The sequence below is a fragment of the Macrosteles quadrilineatus genome, unplaced genomic scaffold (assembly GCF_028750875.1).
Source record: "Macrosteles quadrilineatus isolate MER2022 unplaced genomic scaffold, UCM_ALF_1.0 Scaffold_9__3_contigs__length_116548681, whole genome shotgun sequence".
NCBI lineage: Eukaryota > Metazoa > Arthropoda > Insecta > Hemiptera > Cicadellidae > Macrosteles > Macrosteles quadrilineatus.
The window spans coordinates 61,735,758-61,751,335 of NW_026542602.1; the positions used below are offsets into that span (position 1 = coordinate 61,735,758).

The 15,578-nt window shown below is 34.9% G+C and overlaps 2 protein-coding genes across 2 annotated transcripts; one reads left to right on the forward strand and one right to left on the reverse strand.

The window, feature by feature from the left end:
- Window positions 1-412: 412 nt before the first annotated feature.
- On the forward strand, window positions 413-5,696 carry LOC129004018 (NECAP-like protein CG9132). Its single transcript, XM_054432391.1, has 4 exons — window positions 413-800; window positions 1,412-1,602; window positions 2,465-2,661; window positions 3,256-5,696. The coding sequence occupies exons 1-4, from the start codon at window positions 506-508 to the stop codon at window positions 3,296-3,298; spliced, it is 726 nt and encodes a 241-aa protein (XP_054288366.1). The 5' UTR covers window positions 413-505; the 3' UTR covers window positions 3,299-5,696.
- Window positions 5,697-7,401: 1,705 nt separating this feature from the next.
- On the reverse strand, window positions 7,402-14,557 carry LOC129002119 (dolichyl-diphosphooligosaccharide--protein glycosyltransferase 48 kDa subunit-like). Its single transcript, XM_054429698.1, has 8 exons — window positions 14,363-14,557; window positions 13,187-13,351; window positions 12,748-12,884; window positions 12,439-12,627; window positions 11,226-11,360; window positions 10,463-10,624; window positions 8,274-8,504; window positions 7,402-7,632 (listed from the first exon to the last, which is right to left on the reverse strand). The coding sequence occupies exons 1-8, from the start codon at window positions 14,508-14,510 to the stop codon at window positions 7,477-7,479; spliced, it is 1,323 nt and encodes a 440-aa protein (XP_054285673.1). The 5' UTR covers window positions 14,511-14,557; the 3' UTR covers window positions 7,402-7,476.
- Window positions 14,558-15,578: the final 1,021 nt, after the last annotated feature.

Here is a 15,578-nt window from a genome sequence, read left to right on the forward strand (position 1 = left end):
ATTATTTACAACAACAAATTAAAACTTTTATCTTTCAAGGGAACATTTTTTAAAGTTTCATTAATAAAAAAAAAAAAATAAACTTGGCGGGTGACTACGGAGATGATGTGCACTCTACCATTTGTCATCAAAATACTCTCTCGTGGATTAGTAGGCTCTTTGAAGAATTAGTAGGCTCTTTGAAGAATTAGTCAATCTACGATCAAAAATCAATATTTATTTTATACATGTTTATATAAAGCACTTTCTTTACACCTCTCTGCAACGAAATCTTGTTATCAGCTGTGCTGCTATGTGGTCTGTGTGCAGCTGCCAATGTCATTTTGCCAGCCAGCCAGCGTCAGCTTGTCAGTTGAGTTGTCTTGTTCTTGTCACTGTCATTTGTCAGTGAGTTGATCAGTCAGCAGAGTGAGTCGACAGTCGATGTCAAATTTCAATTGAGATTGCCTGGACTTGCCATTTGCCCATTTCAGATTTATTTAATATTATAAACATTCGTTGAAGAATGGATGCATACGAAAGTGTTCTCTTAGTAAAAAATGAAGTTTTTGTTTTTAAACTCCCACCCAGGGCCACCAACAGAGCGTACAGAGCTGCTGATTGGAATTTAGCTGAGCCTCAGTGGACAGGAAGAATGCGTTTGGTAACAAAAGGCACAGATTGCATATTGAAACTGGAAGATAAGACTTCTGGAGAGTTATTTGCAAAGTGCCCAATAGACAAGTATCCAGGCCTTGCAGTTGAAGCAGTATCAGACTCATCGCGCTACTTCGTTCTTCGCATTGTGGATGACAATAATGGTGCGTTCCTTCATTCATTTTTGGATTTTATAAACAAGAATTAGGCTATCAGAAAATGTTTCCTCTATTAAGCTAGCCTAAAAATGTAATGGTTCTTTCCAATTCTTTTTATTGCCTACTTGGTTTTTTAATTTCCCATTCTACCTAGCATATTTTAAAAACATGTTTTCCATCAAGTAGGAACTAAGGCAGGGCCTAGGCTGAGTATTGTATTAACTTAGGCAGAGGATACGCGTCCGGTTACCAGACGTGGATTAGGCGTCCGCCAGTTACTGTCATAACCTAAGTACGGTAACCAAATTTGCTTATAATGAAGAAATCGAATGAAGTTTTCGAACCGAACACTATCCACTAACTTACACCACAAACACCGACGGCATTCCACCGTATCGTTGTGTTAATAGTGTTCCGGGCCCCCACAACCTGGTGTTGTCACTGCCGGACGCATGTAGGCCTAAGTTAGCATACCTAGTGGTTAGTTTTTAGCATCTTCATCTCACAAAGTCCTAATAACTTAACTTAGTTGAATGTCAAAAATAGATCATATGCTTATCGATTTCAGGAGAACTTGTTGTTTTTTTAATCAGAGATTCTCAAATGTTTATTTTCAGGCCGAACTGCATTTATTGGGGTTGGATTTTCTGACAGATCTGACAGTTTTGACCTGAATGTTGCCCTTCAAGATCACTTTAAATGGGTCAAGAAAGAGGAAGAAATTGAGAAAGAAAAAGAAACGCCAAAACCTGAATTAGATTTGCGTTTTAAGGAAGGAGAGACGATAAAAATCAATATGAAGATTACTGTGAGTTATTGATATTTTTAGCTCAGTCTATTAGATCTAATTTCTAATGAACACACCTTTAAGGAACGTTATTTGGCCTCAAATTTCTAAGAGCAAAGGTGATTTATAGCTTTATGAATTTTGGATGGATGATTACTGCTTCAGAAGATGCAGTTATTGCAGAGCTAGACATTAGGCCTATTGTTTTCTTATGAGACAATTTAGCAATGTATTCATCATTCAGTAGTTTACACAAATTACAATAGATTTTGTCAATGGGCATGGAGAGTAATGGTTGATATCTTGTAGGCTAGGTGATGACCGTTGAGTAGTGCTAACTTTTTTCTGCAATTTGAAAATTTCAATCTATTAGACAAATATCCCAGTACTTCCGTTATAGTATGAAAAGAGGCTATCATGGTATGGCGTGATGAAGGTGGTTGTATATACTTGAGTAAAATGTACAGAAAATATACCTTAAACATGCAGTGGTTTAGTCGTAAAATGTCCAATGTGGGAAGGCTCACCTTCAACATATAGGTTCAATATATAGGCTCACCTTTTCATAATATAGGGTCACCTTTTATAGTACTAGGCTATTGGAAAAATCCAGGGGTTGATAAAATCCATTCTCTGAAAATGGTATTTGTTAAGACCAAATATCAGCGCTCTTTTATTTGTGTACTTGTTAGCCCTGGACTCTAATTTTCTCAAGTAGGCCTACGCCAGCTGAAACCCTCTTCGAAAGATTTCCCAGAAAAGTACATTTTAGTAAATTTTTTCTAGTCATAATCCTTAACAGTTTGAATAGAAGTCTGGCATAATAAAAACCCTACTAGTTATATCCCTGTTTTAATAACCACTTTACTGTATGTTTGTTTAGAAAAAGGACGGGAGTGAAGTATCCAGCAAACCAAAGACACGGCCGACATCAGCTGGTATATTGCCGCCTCCCCCAGGAGGGGTTAAGATTGCTCCACCTCCCGCACCCTCCGTCAACTCTTCCCCCTGTCACCAACCTGCCTCGGCCAAACCTGAGTCTTGGGGCGAATTCGCCAGCGCTGGCAATTCAACATCAGCGTAAGTATTGTTAGATTTTACAAGTCTGCATATCCTTTTGTTCAAGATAACACATTATGCATTAGTCAACAATCGTACTTTCACCTGTTAGCTTGTCAACGACCCTTATCATGGATAAGCGGTGGGAGTAACTAGGATTTTTTGTTGGGAAAATCACAAAAGTTGTAATAACTATTGAACCATAATGTTTTCAGTAATGGGGGTTATACAATGTTTTAACGAGTCAAAAGGGCTGTAACATACAACATTTTTATTAAAATCATTCAATCTGTTTATCATCTGATATTTTTTAGATTTACATAAAATCTGTTTGTTATTTTATGGGAAAATCATTAAAAATCACATTACCAAATTTTATTAAAATCGGACCATACCGGTCTGTAGCTCTCTGTACACATCCACACAATACAGACTTACTCTTGATGAAAACTTCCAGGTCAACTTTTTTGGGTTCAGGGGGGACCCAAAACGGATATTTCCATCCAAAACTCAATCAATACTTTATCCATATAGCCTACTATGTATAGGGAGAGAAAGTAAAAATATGTATTTGTAGAAAAATCATTTTGAATTAATCACTTTGTGTTTTTCCAGGGCTCCAGTTACACCAAGCAACCCCAGTTGGGTACAGTTCTAAACCTCATTTAGCCTACCAGCCCCATATTGTAGATATGTTGGCGCTATCTTGTTGTATAATATGTATTGAAATGTTAAAAGTTTATCATTACATAGTGGAGAATCGCATTAAGTGTATGTAGCATATTAGAAATCGTGTATGATGAGGATTTCTAGATATCTACTTACTATCATATTAAAAGCTTTGTCATGTTTTGTTGATTTTTTATAACTGTAATCCATAGATATTTTGAAGAGTTACTACTTTAGTTTTAATTAGGCTTCTTTTTATAACGTCTGTTTGGTTTTTAAGCGCATGTTGGTGATTGGTCTAAAGATTTTACAAGGTGTAATCAAGATTTAAGTATTTTTATTTTTTATATAAAATATTATTTTATTCACTAGAGGAAATACTTTTTGATTTTTTCCTGATATGAAATTAATGATATGAGTATTGTCTTAAGTTCCGTGCATTGATAGTATCATGGGTTAGTAGTAGGGTTAATAATTTCAAAATCAATGGAAACGTAACCTTTCCTGACCCAAAATCATGTGTGTAATGTGAAAAGCCTTATAGGATTTTTTGAAACCATACAATTTTGTTTTCCATTAAATTTTATTTTACCAAATTTTATCGTGATCTCTTTTTGGATTTTGCACTTGAATTTCATCATTCCATGTTGTAGCAATAGGGATTATTTTACTAATACTTAGGAATTAAATTACTGATTTCATATTTACTAAGGTAGAAAGATTTATCTTTTGTTTTGTAGGCCTACTTAATGTGTGGAGTAAAATTTTAACTGTGTATTTTTTCCGTTTGGATTATCCCTGATGTTTAAGAGTGAATAAACTATGCTTAAAGTAATCAATGCTTTGTTATTTGTTGTTCAAGTTTTTATCAATCATTCAAAATATGACTTAAATCTTTACTTACGTAGATATTGGTGTACAAAAATTAAATTTACAAGCTGGCACACTAAATATGATGTAATTTAGAATACCTGAATGCAATATATGTATTTTTCAACTTAAAAAAGCTTAAGGAATATCATACTTTTAATATTTAGTTTATTTGCGGGAATCAATTGTTCTTTTTAGCTTATATGCATATTAATTTTGCTATTATGGTGTTTGAAATGAGGAAGTTTTTTATTCATTGCTATGTTATTCCGGTTATAATACTATAATATATAATTTTATACTCCTGTTACATGTTAATAACTTCAAGAGAAATATATTGTTCCTTGTTTTAGGGTTTAAAAATACACACAGCATTGCATGGCGCTTATTTTTTACGATTAGCTGTCTGTGTTTTACCCTTATTGTTTTACATAATGTTGAACGTTTTGTACATAAAATGAAATCTCATATGATCATAGTTAAAAACTATATTATTGTTATTATATTTTGTATTACTGTGCACTTTTTGTAGATAAGGTGAACTCCTAAGTTTAAAAAAAGATTAAATTTGTTGTGTTTGTTTACAAGTCAAGAGATGAAAAATATATTTTTTATATTCAAAAGAAGCTACGTAAATGATTGGGTACAGCATTCTAGGTTACTTATTTGTCTCTAAACAAAATATTATTTGTATTTTATAAAGATTATTCTCTACATTTTTGTGTTATTAGTTTTGTCTATAAATTGAACAGAGTACCTATAAAATATTATATTTAGGCCTAGTGTTTATGTTATCATATAAGTTCTACTGTCTAGCATGTACAATGATCCGAATATTGTGTAAAGCTAAAAACCAGTACAAATTCAATCTAACATGAGTTGAGGAGCTCTTAAATATAGGCCTACTGTCGGGGAAAAAAGTTTAGACACTCGAGTTTGGAGCTCTACAGAAAAGTAACCAAACTAACTTAGAAAAACACGTATTATATATAAATTTTCGTTGTTTCATTCTAAATGAGCTAAAAAAATTTTGTTTTCACAGGAATACGTAGAATGAAACAACGAAAATTTATATATACAAGGTGTTTTTCTAAGTTAGTTTGGTTACTTTTCTGTAGAGCTCCAAACTCAAGTGTCTAAACTTTTACCCCGACAGTAATCATACTTCTGAATTTAGTTTAAAATCGTTATAGAAAAAAGCTTCATCTCCTTAAAAATATTGACGGTGTTGTATGACAAGTAGATTCCAAAAGATTTAGATTCCAGTATAAAATCTTTACATAGCTAATAGGGAGTAATGCAGTAATAAGAAATGTGACTATTTATTATGTGTACAAATAATCTATAGTTAGAAAAATATTTAGTTTATGTTGTACTTACTCTCAGTACCGGTATTCTTGACACAAAACTTAGCCACTGTATGAAACGTGTTTGAATTGATGATAGTTCAACAGATTGTTACATAGAGCACTTCAATATGGCTAAATTCGTAGGCCTAAATATATACTTCAAAATGATTGACTTGTTTTCTTCCTAACCCTAACCTTCCCACACTTTCTTAACTTGATCAGGGTTGGTGCTGAATTTGGAAAATAAAATCCCCTGACTTTTCCAGACAGAAATTATATTTTTTCCAAGTACTTAAGCTACTTTCCAAATACTAACTACTTCCAAGCTACTTTTTGCAAGTCGATATCGACTATTCAAAATCAAGAAATATTAGAAAAAGTGTAAATATTTAACTTATTTAATCACTCCCAAATACTAAACTTGTTTCAAACTATATACAAATCGATACCTCCCCTGTACCGATAACTATAGAATAAAAATGTGCATCAGTGCTTATGTCGTCGATCTTCTTGACATTAGTCATCACCCTGACAAAAACATGTTTAGATAAAAATCTAGCATATTTGTAAAAAGGTAGTCTTTCAGGAGAAATTCCAGATTTTTTTCATGATTCCCTGACTTTTCCTTGACCGTACCAACCCGATGCAATGTGAACCCAACCTCAATCCTATATTTTTATTCATTCCATAGGTCAAACAACTAAAAAATAGACGTATTCGTATACAAATACACCCCTATTTGGAAGAGGTGTGATTTTAGAATAGAGAATTAAGGTATAGCTGCTTTTAGCTGGCTCACAGAAAAGGTTTAGGTATGTAGTCCATACACATGGAAGGCACAAAGCGCTGTTTTAATTTTGTCTTCTGTAGGACTTTGTCAGCCTGCACAAAAGGTTTGTATCCAAGAGTAATAGTTACTATGGTTTTTTTTTTTGAGGCCTATCTAAACTTTTTTAAGGTTATGCCAATTTTGTAAAGGGTTTTTGAATTGTGTAATAATTAGGCTTACCTTGCTTACAAAACACGAATAAACACATAATTTTTGGAGTTCTTCATCAGTATTAGTCCTTATAGGTTATGGAAGGAGGAAAAATATGCTTGAAAAAGTTAACACCAAAGGTGGAAGGAATCACAACCTACAATAACAAAGACCCTACTGATATCCGTGTTTATTATACTAAGGATAGCTAGCTGCTATCCCTTCATTCTAAGTCCTCGCATAAAGAATTTTCTTAAACAATTTCAAATAAGAGGCCTATGGCATTTTGGGAGAAATTTTGATTAACATATTTTTTGGGTGTCTCTTCCACAAGTTTATATTGTGGTTAAGGTTGTTCGTTAACGTAAAACGTCAGCAACAAGGATCAACGAGCAAGTGCTGGAGAAATATGTGTTCTACCCATTTTTTTGTCGCACACCCATTATTTACTTTGAGAGGCTTAACCCACAACAGATATGTTTCACATAACCCTGGCGTAGATAGCACTGATACTGGTGGCACTGCAGGGAAATAAATGCACTGTAATTATTTTGTATGGGAATGATCCAAACCCTAATGTCGACCTTGTATAAGGATGTAACATAGAGCACAAAGGCCTAGGGTTTTAGGACTTTTAGTGAGCATAGCGGGCTTACCTAAATGGTAAAGTCTAAACTGGCACAACCAATCCAAAACTTGAACACTATAAACAAAATAGAGTATTAAGGAGGAAAATACTGTTAGCGACAATAAAATATTGTAATGTTGCGTGTTGGGATTAATTTCTAATCAGATAAAATTGTTATCCTCCCTAAAAATCCTTTTTATTTAAAGAAAGTGTTATATATTTTTCATTATTCGTGGTATACAACCCTAAAATACAAAAAACACAACCTCAATACAAAAAATGTCTTTATTTAACTACCGTACACAATAACCACATCAAACAATCTTGGTAAGAGTCAGTCTTCACTCGCTCTTTGTCTTAGTGTCTTCTCTGTAGTGAAGGAAGACGATGCTAAACAAGAACACTCCACCCATCATAGAGAACGCACTAGCGTAGTACGGGTACGCACTGGCAATGAACCTCTCGTACTGAGTGTGTTCCAGAGGACGCACAGAGACCTGAACACACAAGTCAACAGCATTTTTTTTTAAATACATAATATAAGCATTGACTGTTGGAAACTGAAGCAAACATCCCATCTATATGAAATAACTAGAGACACTTCTTTACACAAAGAGAATAGTTGAACATCCTGTAGATTGAAGTATTTAGAAATTGATTTCCTCTTAGACATTTTTTACAGAGAGTCCAGAGCTTGTTCAAATCAAATCAAGGATAAAGAAAGACACAAGAAGATTGCTTTGAACGGCTGGTTTAAAATGAATTAGGTTCTCATAATATGATGAAGTATTGTAGGCCTATAGTATGTATAGTATTGTAGGGAGTATGATATGATATAGATTGTTAAAAGTTTGTCATGACGCAATCATTTAGAACTAAGATTTAAGATTATTTGTTTACATCTGTGTTCACTCCGATCAGTTGATAGCTCCAGTAGTATATTGGTTAACCTATCCTTGCTGGGAAGGAGTTTTCTATTTAGAGCACAAAGTATGGGGATAGAAGAATGAGAATCATCATCTAGGGGCAACAGAAAATGCAGCAAATAGAAAAGAATGGAGAAAATGGTTGGTGAGGATAACTAGGCCTACCTTAATTTTAAATGGACCCATGAAAATCAAATACAATTTAAACGCACCTGAGTCGAGCTATACAACGAGGTGTAACCGATGCGGTGGTAGTTGATCTTGAACTGATACACTCCGTAGACGTCCGGGATCTTGAACACAGCCTCGTACTTGCCAGGAGCCTTGCGGACCATCGTAGTGCGGACAAACGGGTCAATGCGGACAAACTCCAGCTGGACGTCGTTGGCATCGTGAGGCACCCACACCTTTCCTTGCTTCTTCTCCAGCTCCAGGGAGAATACCTGCAGACGACAGATGCTGGATAACTGAGTGGTTACAGTGCTTGCCAGTTCAATCCTGCGAGAAGGTCGGTGACTTTGGTTTGAAACTGGGCCATGCTGGCGTAAAGTCATCAGGATTTTAATAAATGTCCCTGGCTAAAAAAAGAACTTGGAAGATTTAACTTGATTTTCTAGGACGATTGTGTGTATGTGAGTGAGTTTTCATTGAATCTGAAGACTCTTCAGGAGTCACCAGGAAAAAATTAAAATGAGTGAAGCCCACAAAACATCACTAACTTGTCTTAGTTAGTAACAAAGGTAAACAAGGCATTTCACGCTCATCCCTCATTCATATTTTGGATAAAATTGTGCCTAAAGCTTCTGGAATTATATTGGTAATGTTGATAATACTGGTAGGCCCTACTTGGAATAGCTATAGCCTAATGTAAATAGGGCCTAGTTGAAACTGACAAATTTTCAGTGGTTGGATAGCAAATGCTGAATAATTTTGAGACGTATCGTACTCACTAGGAATAAAGTAGGTCACCCATCAATGTATGGATAACATTGTTGCGAAAACATCAATTTCGTCTGCTTTTTACCTCAACTAATTAACCCAACTACTAGCTATAAATTCTAGATGGACAGTTTCTCTATAACATTACAAGAATATCAGTCTTAATTGATTATGCAGGAGTACAAATTCTGCTATTGAAATTTATTACAAAAGATTTGATTTTTGGCATCATTTAGGAAAAGCACTTGCACATTTCTCTTTCACCCTACGCTTGCCTAAGTCTAGTTTAGTTTTTTAATAGTTTTGGATTTGATTTCCCACCACACTTTCAATGGAATGAATACAAAAATTCTTGTTCAGACCATCATTGAAATATTCACTGAAACTAATACAATTCCAATTCAGTACATTTAACTAATACAACACGAATAACATCGATGTTTTATAAAGATTGATTATCGATGCTCATCCCTAGTAAGCAAGGGAGCAGAAAACCTAGGTTCTAACACCAACATAGTTTACACAATAATAGCGCTAAGATCAGAGGGATGGATTCCTTGATACAACTAAACTTAATGTTTACCATATAACTAAATGTACAATATTAAAAATTATATTTGGAACAAAGTTACTTAATAAATACTATCCAGTAGCCTACCACAAACTGGGAGTGGGAAGTGGTACAGATTAGATTAATGATCTCATAAATGCTAGCAGATTATGAAAGTAATTAGAAACGTACAAAAAGAAACCTAGTAATAACAATGTAACTATAGAAAAACTATGTTTAGAACAAAGTAACTGGATAAAGTTTATCCAGTATCACAAACTGTGATAAGAAAGGAAATGGATAGTGATTAGATTGTATACAACAAAACTTAATCTGACAACTAAAGATGGAATTTCAAACCTATAATTAATTTGAATCTTTCATTCATTTGAACTCCTTGGTTGGTGGTAGTTGATGGAATTCATTATCTACAATTTAGTGAAAGGTCAGGATCATTTGAGTTTTTTAATGAAATCTTAAATAAGACTCAAACCATTCAAATGTCACAAAATATTTGTATTCAAACGCAAAGCCTAACAGCCAATCAGTATTTTTATAGGGAAGAGATAGAGTTTAGCTAGCTTACATGAGAAAATTAGAGTCCATGGAAAAATTAAATAGATAGGCAATAACAGGTCCCAAATATAGCTTTTAAGGAAAAAAATGTAAGTGTTATATTTTGACAAAATTTTGTTTATCTAATTAAGATCTGTCTCTAACTTTCTCAGGTAATCAAGCTGGGACTCTATCCCATTAGAAAGTAAAAATATCTTTTTTGAAAACTTGTGCTAAAAAATTAAAGAGAATTACAAAATAACTATGTAGTTTTTCTTTCATTGATTAAAAAAAAATCATGGGATTGACTAATCTTAAACAAACATTAGCTGGAGTTCATAAGACAGTAGATCTCACCACATCGTCCAGTATGGTGTAGGCAGGGGGAGGAGTCTTTTCTCCGACGGGCCGATGTGCTACGGACTTGACTCTCAAAACTCCGTTCTCCTTCAATAACCAACGGCTGAGAGCTTCCGCCACTTGTCTGTTACCAGATACTTCCCAGGCTTTACCACCGCCCTGAACAAACAGACATCACTAGCAAACAACCAATTAAATAATATAGTAAACAGCTGGTTGTAGCATGGGGAGATACTGATAAAAGCAAAAATATCCATGGGTGTAAGACGTATAGGTTAATAGTTACAGGGGGGAGTATGAAATGAAGAGTTTCCAAGGAAAAAGATTTTCCAAAGCTATTAATAGGATACGGTAGTTAACAAGATACAATAGAGTTACGTATATATAGGCCTAGATCACAAAAGAGGTTATTGGGGGGCGTAAGATGGATGGAAGGCAAGGCACAGATGCTTTGGACGTCAAAAGAGTGAGAGAAGTTATAATTTCAAGAAAACTAACTGAGTGGGAAGGAAAACGAAAGGAAGAATTAAAAGGACAAATAAGGTGAAGAAGGCAGTGGAGAAGTGTGATGGTGTAAGAAGAGTAACCGAAGAGGAATAGGAAAAGATGCAGAGACTTAGTTAACATAAAGACTTGATAATAACCAAAACAGAATAAAAAATGTATCTTGTTAAATATTTTGAATACTAAACTAACTGATGTAATGTTCTGTATTGCTAAGTAATAGATAATCTTTGATAACTTAAGATTGAAAGCTTACCTGTGCCTTCTGTACTGGAGATGTGAAAGCTTCATCTGAAAAGAAGTAGAGAGAACCTGAGAAAACGACTCTGGCGTTGTTACGAGCCTGAAGAGCAGCAATGAGGAGTGTGTCCTTTCCAACGGCATGAGGGTACTGCATGCAACAGAGACAGGAATGATAAATGTTAGCTTTAATATTGTAATATTGAAGGATATGAATAACATTAACACTCAAGATTGTATTGATAGCCTAGTGGTTAGCGTCTCTTGACTTCTGCGAGAGAAACGGGTTCAATTCTCTTCATATTCATCAAAATTGGAACTCTTTTGCTTCAAAGTGTTTGTATGTCTTTATTCAAAATTCCACCTGTGTCTTCGGTCAAATTTGACTTGAGTATGACTTGTAAAGATTGTACTCATTCTTAGTCATAAACCTCTCACAAACTTTGGGAATTTTCATTTTATGTTACTAGCAATCTAGAATCCTGAAACCCAATATTGGTACCTAATACATAAGAAAAGGCCTGTTATGGCTTTTAAGGGGAAACCTAAAATTACATCAATAAAACAATTTACAAACAATGTCCTTGAATGTTGGCTACTTTTACATATTACTAGTTGCTCTACCCGTGCTTCGCTACGGGGTGAGAATACAGAAAAGAATAATTCGGTTTTACTTTGAGATACTATAATATACTATAAGAAACAGTTATAACACACTTACCAGGAAACATATAGGCAAAGGCTCAATCGTGCTTATTGATTATTCAAATGAAGATCTCTCAATGTATTACAATACTATCATTTTATATAGTGTATAGCATTTAAAATATATATGCTAAAGTATAATTCATTAACCACATGGCACCAAGAAACAATTCTCCTTGTAAACAAATTAAATTAAATAGCAGAACAGCATTTCAGACAACAGCTGGAGTTTCATAACAATGTTTGTTTCCCATGTTAATCTTATGGAGAAATATGAAACTTTAAAGGGCCCCAGGGCCTCATTCTCTAATTATTTAGCTAAAAAGAAAGTTTCCTGCACAACTTCACGTTACGCTCTTTCCAACGACACCAAAGTCATGTCAATCGGTTCAGTAGTTTCGGAGGAGTAATTGTCACAAAAAACTTGCTTGCGTATTAAATAAGTATAGATTACATATCTCAATCAACATCACTGTTAATTCTCATTATTTGTGGTTTTGTAAAATGTCTAAGATTATAAGTACCTGTTTGATAGGTTTGTCCACAGGATAAGAGTATGCAGTACTGTCCGCAGTCAACAGTTGAAGGACTAAAGGGTTACGTTGGTCCGTGATCAGACCTGTACCCTTGTACAGCAACGGGGGGATGTCACGGGAACCTACGATCACTGGTGCGTCTATCAAGTTCTTCGGCTCCGCTACGATCAGTGTGTGCTGTAACAATCATATAACTTATCAGACATTTTATCGACTATAAGGTTGCGTTCTCTTATCAGTGGCTATAATATTTGTTTAGAGGTTCATTAAGTAGGCCTAATATATAAAATAACTAACCTTTCCGTCATCATTGATGTCATAATTCAGATGATCGATGACTGATGAGCCTTCCTCGTCTATTTCAAAGCCACACTCGGACGCCAATTCTCTCAAAATATCACCAGAAAGTGAGTTACCAGCAACCAGCAGATTTCCTGTAAAGGGGATTTTGTTAAGCTAAATGCACATGGACACATTTTTTTATATATAGTTAAGTAAATAAAAGTCACATCAAGTCAATGATTTATTTTCACATAAATGTTTACAATTGAACCAGCATAGCTGTAAACAGGTGAAATGGTCAAATTGAATAAAAAAACAGCTTAAAACTAGATTTACAAAAGAATTAGGTAACATTCTTCACAAAGTTTTATCCGTGACAGATATTTGATCAATAAATTGTGGCATAACCATTATCAAAAAATTTGTCAATTTGTCAAACTGAAATTAGGCCTACCTCCTCCATCAATGAAGTCGGCGATGGCCTCAACACTGACTGATCCTCCGAACTCTTCAACTGAGGGAGCGAAGATTATCAAATTGTCGTACAAATACTCTCCATATTTTGACAGTACAAGATTTGCGTCATCGGCAGATTTGAATGTCAAAGTGTAACCACGATCTGAAATCAAAGATAAAATTAAAGCTATAGCCTAGAAGTCTAAATATTTTAAAAACAAAAAAGCAAGGCCTAAACTCTAGGCCATAAGTTACTACACAATACAGGTTTTTGCTGAGATTCTTTTAAACTGAAGACCTTCAAAATGAGGTGTCACTTGATGGGGCTTTATATTGAACAAATTTGAGCTGCCCTCAAAATACCGTACCTCATTTTGAGGTCACAGGCAAAATTAACTGATCAAAAAGTTCTTGTTAGGCTACAATCATAATGAGTCTAAGTTAGTTTCCCTGGTACACCTACAACCCATAAATATGCTAATAGGGATATTGGTGTATATTTTTACATGGGCTTTCTCAGGCTGATGAAAAATAAAAATGGACACCATTCTGTAATGGGTTGAGATAGAGACCTCTGGTTTTCACTGATATTCTTACAAACTAATGGCCTTTAAGTTTAACTTTTTGATGTGCTAACTTGATAGCCTAGTGGTTGCTATTTAAAAATTGTGAGTTAGACCTATCCCCAGCAGCCCGTATTAGGTGGTGGGGGTAAATTTCAAAATACCCCCAAAAAGTACTTAACATTACCCTAGTAACGTGTATCAAAACTCGTTAAATAGGCCATGCAGCCATTCAAAAATCAACCAAGGGGGGACTAACTTATTTTGGGACACCCTGTATATTTATCCGTATTAAAATTGATAATATCCGGTATTTAAATCGAATAATATATCAAGAGGTTCTCTGCGGAACTGTATCCAATTTTTTTTGGGATGAGAAATATCATAAATAGCAACTTAGAGGGCACCGACCTAAAATAATAGTTTCCTTCCCTGAAAATACTAAGCAATATATTTGGGCGGGCAGATGCCTTCTCTACATTAGCATGCAACTGAGTCCAGTTGAAACCACTGCCTAAATTTAATACATCATTGAAATTTTATGACAAATTGGCCGGCTTAAGTCTAGCTAGACCCAAGATATACCTAACCTAAAAGCGAAATGCGTTTACCCTTTAGAGACTTGAAGAATATGGAGTGCGTTTCCTTGATTGCTAAATTATCAAGAAGGACTAGCGTCTCTCCCTCACAATTTGCTAAATAAAAAACACTGAACAAAACCAAATTGAAAACACATAAACTTGACTGCTTGGAGGCCATTTTATTGATTACGGTTCGGCTTCAGAGGCGTCGGCAAATCAAAACTCAAAACAACACACACACTGACACAACACACGACAGAAAAAATATACGAACCAGAGTGCGACAACACACCAACCAACCACGCACAGTACCTGGAATAATTTTACGATAAGGGAAAGGGACATGCATAGGTCATGGTGACGTCAACGATGTGCATTCAGTATTTTTTAATTATTATTATATACTTCCCAACGGCATAGACGATTTACTACAAGAGAATACACGGTGGACATTTCTACAGATAGTGATGATTAAAATAATAAAAAAACCTGCCAATGATAGGTAATAAATAATAGTACTTACTAGTTGAGGATAATTTTGATCATACTGCCTATATTTATCCATCCTTCCAACTTGTTCAAAGATATTCGACCTTTGATTGCCTTAATTCTTGAGCTTAAAGGTTTGTAATAACTACCCTCCGTAACCAGGTCTTAGGAAATATACTATTACAGAAAGTCTGAATCGCCCACAACCTTACCGACAGCACCGACAGTTGCATGGGTTGTCCCATGAGATTGATCTCCCAAAGGAAGAGAAGAGCTCCCTAGCTAGACGGTCACATCAAATTGCTTTGCTCACCACTGCCCCAGATGCCACGAACGAAAAGTAGCCGTATCGTCAGGTAGTACCACCTATGGCAATATAGGGGTACCAATGTTTAGAACGGTAGTAGCACCAATAGGGGTGCCCGTGCCCGGTTCGTACGGAAGTACTGACATTTTTCTAAATTGAAATCAATTAATTTATATTTAGGTCTCTCACCTCTCAGGTGGTAAGTGTACTTTTTACAGCTTTAGGTATCTATTTGTGTACAGAAATATTTTGAGTATATTATCAATCCAGATAGCGTTAATTGGTCTTATGGTATTTTCATTTTATTTCATTTATGATATACAAAAGCTATTTTGTAAGATGTACAAATTTAATGTAGATATATGTTTAATACATATACCAAAGAAATGACTTTCGATGTACGATACTCTATGTTTAGAAATGTCAAAAGTTGAGCGATGGTGCGTAAAA

Bases quoted from the DNA above. Each gene is read 5' to 3' on its own strand.
- LOC129002119 (XM_054429698.1), bottom strand. From the start codon at position 14,510: ATGGCCTCCAAGCAGTCAAGTTTATGTGTTTTCAATTTGGTTTTGTTC. The intron at 12,628-12,747 runs GTTAGTTATTTT...TGATTGTTACAG, and splicing joins ACATCAATGATGACGGAAAG to CACACACTGATCGTAGCGGA. The intron at 8,505-10,462 runs GTGAGATCTACT...TGTCGTCTGCAG, and splicing joins ACACCATACTGGACGATGTG to GTATTCTCCCTGGAGCTGGA.
- LOC129004018 (XM_054432391.1), top strand. From the start codon at position 506: ATGGATGCATACGAAAGTGTTCTCTTAGTAAAAAATGAAGTTTTTGTT. The intron at 801-1,411 runs GTGCGTTCCTTC...GTTTATTTTCAG, and splicing joins CATTGTGGATGACAATAATG to GCCGAACTGCATTTATTGGG. The intron at 2,662-3,255 runs GTAAGTATTGTT...GTGTTTTTCCAG, and splicing joins GCTGGCAATTCAACATCAGC to GGCTCCAGTTACACCAAGCA.